Source organism: Sciurus carolinensis, chromosome 1 (genome assembly GCF_902686445.1).
Source record: "Sciurus carolinensis chromosome 1, mSciCar1.2, whole genome shotgun sequence".
NCBI classification, from domain to species: domain Eukaryota; kingdom Metazoa; phylum Chordata; class Mammalia; order Rodentia; family Sciuridae; genus Sciurus; species Sciurus carolinensis.
In genome coordinates, this window is record NC_062213.1 from 35,535,837 (window position 1) to 35,546,984 (window position 11,148).

General features: G+C 42.3%; 1 protein-coding gene across 36 annotated transcripts in view; it reads right to left on the reverse strand.

Annotated features, from left to right (window-relative positions):
• Rims2 (regulating synaptic membrane exocytosis 2) overlaps positions 1 to 8,999 on the reverse strand; it is a 601,671-nt gene extending 592,672 nt beyond the window's left edge. For 8 of the 36 annotated variants that reach the window (XM_047527036.1, XM_047527035.1, XM_047527033.1 and 5 more), the window contains exon 1: positions 8,441 to 8,990. In XM_047527036.1, the coding sequence (XP_047382992.1) occupies positions 8,441 to 8,616 (176 nt within the window). In that variant the 5' untranslated portion in view covers positions 8,617 to 8,990. Of the gene's footprint in view, positions 1 to 8,440 lie in introns of all 36 variants that reach the window. The other 28 variants (XM_047527170.1, XM_047527164.1, XM_047527161.1 and 25 more) reach the window with 8 other exon arrangements.
• Positions 9,000 to 11,148: the final 2,149 nt, after the last annotated feature.

The following is an 11,148-nucleotide window of genomic DNA, read 5'->3' on the forward strand; positions in this document are numbered from 1 at the left end:
TCCCTTCTAGCTGATCATAAATTTGGTTGGGGAAAAAAAAAATCTTTACGTGACAAAGAATATCATCTTTTTCCTATGCCTAAAGCAGCATTTATTCAGACCCTCTATCTACCAAAACCTACCAAATTATGTAATGTTACATAAAAATATTAAAGGTTTATAATATAAAACTATCTAAAAGTTAATTCTAAAAACCTTTAAAAAGCATTTAGCTAGCACTATGTTGTATAAAAAATATACATTAGAGCTTCTGATGTGCATAAATAATACAGATAAAATAAATGTTCATAATATATAAACTATATAAAAGGTGCTAATTCTTGGAAAACTAATACTATCTTGTTGCCTTCAATTCTTTTTCCTTTTATTTTTTTCCCCTGCTATTTTTGGTACTGGGAATTTAGCCCAGAGGCCTTCAACCACTGAGCTACATCCCCAGTCCTTTTTTTATTTTTTATTTTGAGACTAAATCTCACTAAATTACTGAGGGCCATGCTAAGTTGCCAAGGCTGGCCTCAAACTTGTAATCCTCCTGCCTCAGCCTCCCATGCCTCTGAGATTACAGGTGTGTGCCACTTTGCCCAGTTTGCCTTCAATTCTTCAGGTAACAGTACCAGAGAGAAAGTAGGTGAGATATTATATCATTAATGAGTCTAAACTTTTTCCGTGGATAACCCTACCTCCAATAATAATTATGTAACTTCTTACTTCAAAACTTAAACATAATCTTCACCAACTTCAACAGGTCATTTCCATTGCTAATTTCCTGTCTATACTGTCTTAAAATACATTCATATCTCCAAAATTCCCTTAGAGATGATGGAGGAATACACTCATGGAAGGAAATTTATTGTAGTTAAACCTAATGTAAAAAATAAAGATTGTGTGATAGCTTAAAATATCCAAAGGATGAAACAAAGTCAGAGGGTAAGACATTCACTGCAACTATTATTAATGGGAGCAAAGAAAATTTGATAAAAGAGAGACAGTCCAGGAGTTTTGAAAGATTGTATGACATGAAATAAAAAAGTTTTAAAAGCTATTAAGTAGGATTCTGACAAGTATGAATGGACTCAAGGAGCCCTGGCCTTTTTCCTTCTCCCCTTTTTCCTTTGTCCTCTTTTCTTCCTTCTTCCTTTTCATCATTTTACTACTGTTCTATTGTTTGCCACCCCAACCCACTATATCCCAAGTTGTAGTGACTTCTAGTGATTCACATACATTTTATAAACTCTTTAGAATAGTTAAAACAATAAAAGAAGTCATTTAACAACTGCACCCTAAGAAAATACTGGTCCTAAAATCAGATGAGTTCAGAGAGCTAAACTATCAATGAGATGAGCAGACACAGGCAAATTTATACTATGTAAAGTAGTCAAGCAAGCAAGAATCATAAGAGCTTACCCGACCGTACACCCAGTTGCTAATCCTGGCAATTTTGGCTTGTAAACTTCAAAAATCTGTCTGCATTCTCCATTTCCACCTCCATTGTCTTATTTGTATAGCTTCATCATTTATCACCTGGATTACTGTAAATCTCCTAACTAGTGCCCTTGTCTCTAGTATTACATCTTCTCATCAATCAATGCTGTAGGAGAGTTTTTGCTTTTGTTTTCCAATGAAAGCCTAGTTATATTGTGCCACTGCTTAAAACTTCTATGTGATTTCCCACTGCTTTCAGGATTAAACTCAAATCCAAAGAACAGTATATAAGGTCTTAAAAGGTCTGACCCTTGACATTCCTCCAGTTTCCTCTACTGACTCATCTCCTCTTAAACTCTATGTTCTAAGATGCATTAATTAAAAAATAAATAAATAAAACTACGCCCTAAGCTCTCCTGAACCACTTCAAGTGAGTTTTTTGACCATGATCCACATGCCATGCAACTTTTATTAAAAAAAAAAAAAAAAAAAAAAAGAGTTCTTTGGTAAAGGGAGACCTGTATGTTTTAGGATTTTTGCTTGAAAGTATCTTCATCTACCCAGCTAACATCCACCTCATCCTTTGAGAGAGAAGAGATGCCATCTCCCCAAAATCAGATCAGAAATACCTCTTGTATAAATATATTCATTATACATTGGTACATAGTGGTCTCCTAGCACTTCCCATGCAATGTTTTAATTGTAGTTTATCACATTTTTTACAGTGAACTAAGGTTTAGTTGACAATGGTTAAAAGTATTTTTGACACCAGAAATAACTGGATTCCATTAGATGACCAGAGAATACAAAAGTCTAGGAATGAAACTTTTAGAGATTTTATAAGGTAAACGGTCTGACACCCTCAATAATACCAAAGAAACAACAAAACTACTTATAAGGTTAGTCTAATTTTTTTACTATAATTATAATGTACTAAAAACTCCTTTACAGTATTTTTTCATGACACAACATTTTTATAATCATAATCCATATGACTATGGTTGTCCTTAGACTCTCTGTCCCTGAAATACATGACTCCTTCTATTTAAGGCATTCTGTGCACTCCTAACTACTCAGCTCTGCTGAACACAATGGAAATTTCTAAATGTTCTGAAAGTAATTTTTAAAGCAAAATACTCCTTAATTTTTAGTATTCTTTGAATTAAAAATGATACAATATCACAAGTTTCTTCTGTTTTCTAGTCAAAATAAATAGGTTCCTAGTCCAAATGAGAGTTTCAATCAGACACAAATACTGTAAGTTTGTCTCTAAGCAAAATAAAAAAAATACAGCATAAGTTTAAAGATTACATTTGATTTCAAAAAGGACACTACTACATAAACAATCCTTTTTCTTTAGGATTATTAGATTTCACCTTAAAAGTAAGCACTACCTATATGAATATGAATATAGTATTTCATTCCCAATATTTTCATTCATTCACCTAATTTTTTAGTAATACTATGGGTAAAGCATTGTATTAAATCAGAGCTGAGGTTTCAATTATGAACAAGACAGGCATGATGTCTACTCTCTGGGAGTTTATAATTTAGCAAAAGAGACCATAAACAAGTGAACAAAAAAATCACTGTAAATTTTTATAAGAATAATTAGGGAAATATAAAAAATATTGTAATAAAGAATAAAGGAGAGAACCTATTTAAGAAAGTATGAGCAGAAGAGAGCTCTCTAAAGATGCAAATTTGAAGCAAAGGCCAAAAGAATGACATAGAGGCAATCATGCAAAGATGGAGTTTATTTGAGGGAAAATATGAAGAAGAGCATTCTAAGCTCTAATAACCACACTTCAGATTTAGCTTAACCTGAAGAGGTTTTTTAGCTTAACATGAATAAGAGAAATAAGTAAATGCATATTTGGTAAAATAATAGAATAAAAATTGATCCCAGGCAATTCTAAGGACAATGCACAAATCAGTTCCCATCACACAATCACCTTTGACAATCATTATCTTATCAATAACCAATAATTTCATGTCAGTATTATTTTCACAACTATGCCTTAGTTATCAGTCTCCCTAAGATGGTTTTTGCTAAAGAAACTACTTCCAAGTCCCTCTTCCCACCCTTAATCTTACAGACAAAGAATTAAGTTATTGAAAAGCTTCCTGGTAAACAAAGGAGAGAATCTCTCAATTTTTAGAAAATGGGAAGATTTCATCCAGGAATGCTATGAAAATGTTAAGGCTGAAAAAGCACTGTCTACAACCAGTTAATAATAATGATTATTTATTGCATACCAACAGATGCAAGGCAGGACACTTAAGTCTATAATGATCACAACAATCCCTCATTATTATTCAGAACAGATGAGATAACTCAGGGAGTTTAATAACATAAGCAAATCCTATAGCTATTAATCAGTAAAGGAAGGTTTCAAGTAAAAAATTCATCTGGCTTATCACACTTGTATCCACTACCTTTTTATTCATCACACAGTCTTAATTAGTTCTTTATCAAGGTGTATTGTCAACTGGAAGGTATTTAATTGCCTTTACTTTAAAATATAAAATATATATAAAAACATATTAGGCACTTTCTTATAAAATGCCAATCAATTTGTAGAGTACACTTTGAATCCTTAGAAAATTTACAAGCTTTCAGTTTGGGGCAATGGCAATGTTATTTACACATTGTAAAAATCTTACTTATTTAAGTCTTCAGGATGGCTGGAGGTGGTAGCGCATGCCTATTATGCCAGCAGAAGGTTGATGCAGGAGGATCCCAAGTTCAAGGTCTGTCTAAGCAACTTAGCAAGACTCTATCCCCAAATAAAAAGGGCTGGATATGTAGTTCAGTAGTAGAGCACCCCTGGGTTCAATCCTAACTACCATACACACACACACACACACACACACACATACATACACACACAGTCTTCATGATTCAATTGCATAATTTATCTGACATGCAATGTGTAAGAAGGAAATGATTTTTTTTAATATTAGAAGTTGAAAGACTGCTAAATAGATCACAAACTCAAAAGTAACAAAACAAAAATGTAATAAAGTCAAATACATTTTTTTAAAACTCTTGACCAGGCACAAACAGGTCCTAAAGCAAAGAATTAATAAAGAGCATTAACAAATCACTAAAAGTTACTAGCAGAAAATATAAATTGCTCTAAGCAAATGTAAAAGGCTCTCAACTGAATACAGAAAAATTGCAAATTTAATTGACACTGGCATATTTTTCACTGAAATCCTAACAAAGTTCACCACACACTGAGTTAGCAAAGAAGAGGGGAAGTCTCCTTCCTACATATCACTTACACATATTTCCTCAAGGATAGTAATATTTATAAAAATTTAAAATATACTGACACTTTGACCAAAAATTTTGTGTCTAGGAATTTATTCTGGAAATATACTCATACATGTGGGATATATATATATATATATATATATATATATTTATTTTTTTATCAAAATGTTTCTAATGGTAGAATACTTTAAAAAAGCCAGATGTTGTAGCGCATGCCTATAATCCCAGCAACTTGGGAAGCTGAGGCAGGAGGACTGCAAGTTCAAGGCCGACCTGGGTAACTTAGTGAGATTGCCACAAAATAAAAAATAAAAAGGGCTGGGGATATCAGTGGTAAAGCATTCCTAGGCTCATTCCTCAGTACCAGGGGAGGTGAAAGGTGGGGGGGAGGGACCAGAAACAACTTAAATACCCATAAATATGATACTAAAGAAATTGCAGAAAGTTCATCAAATGAGTTATTATAGTCATTAAAATGAATAAGACAGCTATATATTAACAGATGTGAACTGATCTCCTAAAAAGCAAACTGCAGTACATATTTGTTTTTATGTTCACATACATGTGTACATATATCCATACATGTGTGCACACACACAAAGATACACACAATATTTGACATACATGTGCCTATTTTTATGCACAGACTATCTCTAGAACATTATGTTAAGTGAAATAGGCCAAACTCAGAAAGTCAAGGGTGGCATGTTTTCTCTCACACGCGGAAGTTAAAGAGGAAATAGGAAAAGAAACCTGGAGTGGATCTCATGAAAAACAAAGGGAGATCAGTGAAGTAAAAGAAAGGAACCAGGCAGAGGGAGGAAGGGAAGGATAGGGGAAATACTGAGAAATGATACTGGCCAAATTACATTGTTATATACTATACATGTTTGAATATGTCACAATGAATCCCACCACTATGTACAACTGTAATGCATGAATTAAATTATGGAAAAACTATCTCAGGCATGAACCTCTTAAGATATGCCCATTTATTTAAAAATTATATGTATCTTAGTACTGCCAATCTATATATTAAATATTAATGAAGTTTAATTTCTTTCTTTTGCAAATAGAAATAGAAACTTTAATATTCTCTTTCTGTATTCCAAAATAACATCATGTGACGCCCTTGGGTATGCCCACCTCACTTTGCTTAATACTTAATATGAATATTGAATCTCACAGATCATGCAAAAAAATATTTTCATACAGCAGTTTCAAATTCTTCACACATCAAACTTATTTTTAACATAGTTGTTAAAAGGTAGCAGATGTGAATTTGGATTTCGGTTTATTTCTATGACCTATCAGAATAGATATTAACTTGCAACTAAATGAGTGCCACTACACAGAAAGGCTAGTTTAGTCAGAATCTAAAGCTTTCTTCGAAATAGTAATCAATTGGTATTATTTTTCTTACATATCATATTTATTTAATATCCAATATTGATAATATACTACAAAACATTTTAAACAATATTTAAAACTAAATATATTATGCTTTAGTCTCCAAGTAACTTCTTAAAATGAATATAAATACAGTTCTGAAATCATATAGCCATTTTGAGGGTAAGATCCCTTTCCAAGGCTGTTAGGTAGAAATGCAAATAGATATTTTAAATAATTTTATTTTAAATAAACAAATTTAGATATATAAATACCTATTTTTCATGGGTATATTATATATTTCATGAATATATATTTAGAGACTTTTCTGTCTACCTAAATTATGCACATTAAATGCACAAACATGTATTTGCATAGTATGTAGTTTTACATACAGATATATCATATACTTATGCAGCTATCTAAAAAATCTTTTACAACATTTTCCTATGAAATATATTATTAATTTTGAATAATTCTTAATACTCAAAAATTCATTTAAATTTCTGTATGCTAAACAGACACAGAACTGTAATGAACTAGTCAATAATCACAATGATTTAGCATACTATTAAAAAAACATTTTTACATTTAAATATGTAAGTCAAAAAAATAAAACTATGCTTTAAGCATCATTTTGGCAACAGTAGTTTTTAGCAATTATAGCAAAAAGTATGAATGCATATATTTAAACATAAAATTGTAAGTTATCAAAAGCTTGACTTTGTTAGTGTCCATAATAAAGTTAAGCAGAGTTAAGAGTATGCTAAAAGTGCTTTTAAAACTACTTCTTTGTTCTTCCACTAGTTGAAATAAACTGCTCAACTTGCTTAGTTTTCATATCCAATGCCAATTAATAAATCACATTCTCAAATAAACATTCAAACACAAAAGTTAGCTTTGAAGAAGTAATTCTTAATTTCAGTCAATATGTCCGGAATACATTTGCTCTTCTTCAATATCTCATGAGAAATTGTATCTTTTTTCTAAGATGAGACTATTTGGTATAGGTTTATTACACAAATTATATGAAGTAGTTTTCATTAAAATATGGAAAAATATATATGTATAGGCCACAAAAACTATGTCTTTATAAATGCATGAAAGAATACTGAACTTAACAACCTGTTTTTTAAAATTTGTGTTGAGGTCAGCGTGTTATTTCCTTCATAGAAGAACCCGACACTTTCAATCGTGCGTTTCTATGAAGAATAAGGGAAAAGTAGATTTGATGACATAACAAAAGAACGGTCCCCCCTTTGGTATATAAACTTAATCTTTCACTAAATGACTCATTTCAAGAAAAAAGAAAAAAGTTGAGTTGAAAAAACATACAAAGGTTACACTTGTTTTGCACGATCTCTTTCGTAGTAACCGAGAAATCAAATAACCATGAAACATTTAAAAGCAAACCTGTAGAAACAAATCTGTTACACTGAGGAGAAAGCAATCTCAGAGCTCAAGATAACCCGCCTGGACAGTTCCCTAGTGCTGAAGTTACACAGCATCTAACCAATGCCTGGGTGCTACGGTACGCCTCCCACCCCCGGCAAAATCCGGGCTGCCTGGACCACGAGCACAAAGAGTAGAACTTCACGAGGTAGGAAGCAATCCAAACCACAATACTGGTACGAGCTGGAGTCTCTTCAGGATTACACAGATTTACTAGTTGCAAACAGGAAGAGCAGCAGAGTGCAGGGTGTTAGCACCCGCCGAGGGGGAGGGGCTGGAAGATGGCGGCGGCCGCACACCCACCCGAAACGCTACAGAGTTTAGGCCCCTCGCCGGTGCCGCCGCCCTCGTGCCGGCGGCGACCGAGGGCAGCTCTCCTCTTCCCGGCGCAGGGGACAAAGCGGCCCCGCGGAGGCGCAGGGCAAGGGACCCCCGGCGGCGCCCGCAACTCGGGTCGGCGCGCCTCCGCCCGGTCCGGCCAGGGAGCACCTGTGCACGGCCATATTGGATTCCTTGTCCCAGTCACTGCCTCCTCGAGAGGAGGGCGGGAAAGGAAAAGGGACACCAGCAGCCTGGTTCAACCCCATCCCCACCAGGACCACGGAGCTGAACTGGCCGGCGGGGAAAGCCGGAGGGCGCCGGGGAAAATTACACCGCCCTAAGACTGGCCACCGTCACCTCAGCCGGCCTCCGCGCCCTCCCTCCGAGACACACACCCCCGCGCTCTGACACCCAGAAAGCAGCCCCGGCGGCCGGCGCGGGCCGCAGCCCTCGTGGCCCGGGCGCCGCGGGCGGGAGGGAGGGCGGCGATCGGGACGCGCAGGCGGCCGCGGGGCAGCGACCGAGGGGGCGGAGGGGCAGAAGGGAGGCGGGAAGATGGAGCCCGGTCCTTACTTGAGCACTGACTGCTCCTTCTCCTCTTCCTTCTTCTGCCGATCCATAACAGCCAGGATGATTTTCCTCTCCTCCTCGGTGAGGTGGCTGAGGTCGGGCATCTCGGGCTGCGGAGGCGGCTGAGAGGCCGCCGGGGTGGGAGCCGGGCGGCCCCGGGGCCCGACAGGAGCCGACATGTTTGGTGGAGCTGAACCACCCTAGGGAAGCGGGGAGCCAACTCCACTGGCAGCGGCGGCACAGGCGCGGGCGGCTGGGGCAGCCTCCGGCGCTGGGACAAATACATACAAATCAATGGCCTTCAATCTGAGGCGACAGCCCCCCTCCCCCAAGAAAGAGCCGGGGGAGGGGAGGGCAAGCGGGGTGGGGAAGGGAGGGTTGAGGAGACCGCTCCGGGAAATGTTTCTTCTTCCCGGGGGCGAAGGGCTGGAAGTGAGCGGTTCGGGGAGAGAGGAGCTGGAGGCCCAGAGGCGGAGTGCGCGGAGCGGCAGGGGAGGGTAGTGGAGTAAGGTGGCGGGGACAGCTAAGGGTGGGGTGACTGGAGGGAGCAGGCGGGAAGGCGGCGCGCGGGCCGGGACGCGAGTGTGTCCGGCCGCCGCGGGGGCCGGGGGCGCGCGCGTTGTTCGGAGAGGAAAGGGGTGCCTGCGAACCAGGCCCCCGGGGGAGTCGCGGGAACTCGCTCCGAGCGCCGGGAGGCGGCGTCCGGCGGGCCGGTGGAGCGCTGAGGCGAAAGCGGGGAGGGTAGTGAGGAAGCAGGGCGATTTCCCTGAGAAGCAGCTCAGCCGTCCCGCCGGCTGACGCGTCACAAGCCTCCTCTGCGCTGAGAGGAGGACCCCTCCAGAAACTGCGAAGATCGGGCCGCCCGGCCGGAGGCTGCCGCAGGAGACCCCCACCCCCACCCTGGGCTAGAGTAGGGAAGCGAAAGCCGAGAAGGAATGACTAGGGCTAGTGGCGGAGAGTGTTCGGGCCAAGGCCCTTCCACTGTCAACGTCCGAATTCAAGCGAGCTCCGACGCGCAGCAGGGTCGGGCTCCCGGCCCTCATCACGCGCCGCCCGGGGTCTCTCAGCCGCCGCCGCCGCCGCCGCCGCCGCCCCTTGGGTCGGTGGAATCGGCGCGTAGGGCCCGCTCGCTGCGCCGCCGCTGCTCGATGCCGCCACCCGCGCCGCCTCCGCCCCTCCGCCTTCCAGGCTCTTCCCGCGGGGGCCGCGTCACCTCCCCGCAGCCCAGGCCCCGGCACGGCGGGCGGCGGGCGCCCCACCCGAGTGGGTTGGGGCCGAACGGGGAGTGGTAGGGAGGAGGGAGCCCGACTGCGGAGAACCCAGATGTGGAGTGCGGGGTAGAGTGGGAGCGGAGGTGGAGGAGAGGTGCCAGGTGTGGCAGGTGGGGAGGTAGAGAGGGGTGTGAGCGTGGGGGCTGGGTGGTGGCGCCCGAGGTGTGGGGCGGGTAGGGAGCGTGAGTGCAGCGAAGCGCCAGTGTCAGGTCAGTAGATGGAGTTCGGTAGGGGCGCGGGGGACAGGCGCTGGCGTGTCAGGCCCTGAAGTGAAGGAGTGGAGCGCGTGAAGGAAGAGCTCCGGAGCTGTCCGGGTGGAGTCCTGAAAGGGGGAGGACGTGCACGAGGGGGTCCCCCTGAAGTGTTAGGGACGGAGGCCAATATGGAGGAAGAGCCGCGAGGAGTTACCTGAATGGGGGTCGGGGGATAAGAGGGAGTGGGGAGCGCTGGTGGTGTCGCGGGCTGGGATACCAAGCGGGAATGTGGAAGTTCTGGAAAACAGGGCAGAGAATTCTCTCAGGGGTACTGAGGGGAAGACGTAGGAGACCGCGAGGTGAGATTGGGACACTCAGGGATTGTCAGGGCTGGGGTGGGGGTGAGGACGAACAGGCGGCCGGCCGGAGGCTGCAAGCGTGAAAGATTTAAGCCTCAACCGGAGGGCAGGAGGAGCCCCGCTTGGGTCAAGGGCTTCGCCGGTTTGGCCCTTCTGGGCTCTCGCGCTAGTCTACAAAGAGGCAGAGAAGCAAGAGCAGAGGTTCAGTCTGATTTTCGAAGCACGGAGAAGGACTCAATGAAATAAGACCAGGGAAGAGGCAAAGCCACTCCTGGAGGAATGAGGTGGCCGCCGCCTTCTGCTCTGCGCGGGGTTGAGCACCGCCCTGGCAACCCTCCCGCGGGGGCGGGGCAGGGAACAGCCGGGAGAGAAGCCAGGCGGGTGGACTGGGCTGGGCGTGAATGGCCAGGGGTCCTCTCTCTGACCCGCGCTCTCCCAGAGCTGTGGACGACAGAGTCCGGCTGTGTGTCTGGGTGTACACACGCCTACCTCGCCCTGCCCTCTCGCGCTGTTGAGTACCAGGTCAGATTATGGTCTTGCGTTACACCTTGGGGTTTGTATTATATTTACCTCCTTGCTGTGTAGTAAGCTCGCTCCCTTCTCCCTCCGTTCCCCAGGTACCATCTGACTAGCTCCCAATTTAAAACAGCTAGGAACAAAGAAGCCGTAGAAGTCTCCTGCGATTACTAAGCTTAAATTTCTGTTTTTTCCTACCATGCCCTGTAATGGGAAAGAGAAAAGGAAACCGTTTACTCACGTGCTGTTTTTATTATTATTTATTATTATTATTAATCACCTGTTTCAACAAGATGCATACATACTACCAATCAACTTTAGTCTGTTTGGAGCTAGGCAAACCAGATGAGATCATATAAATTCAATTTATT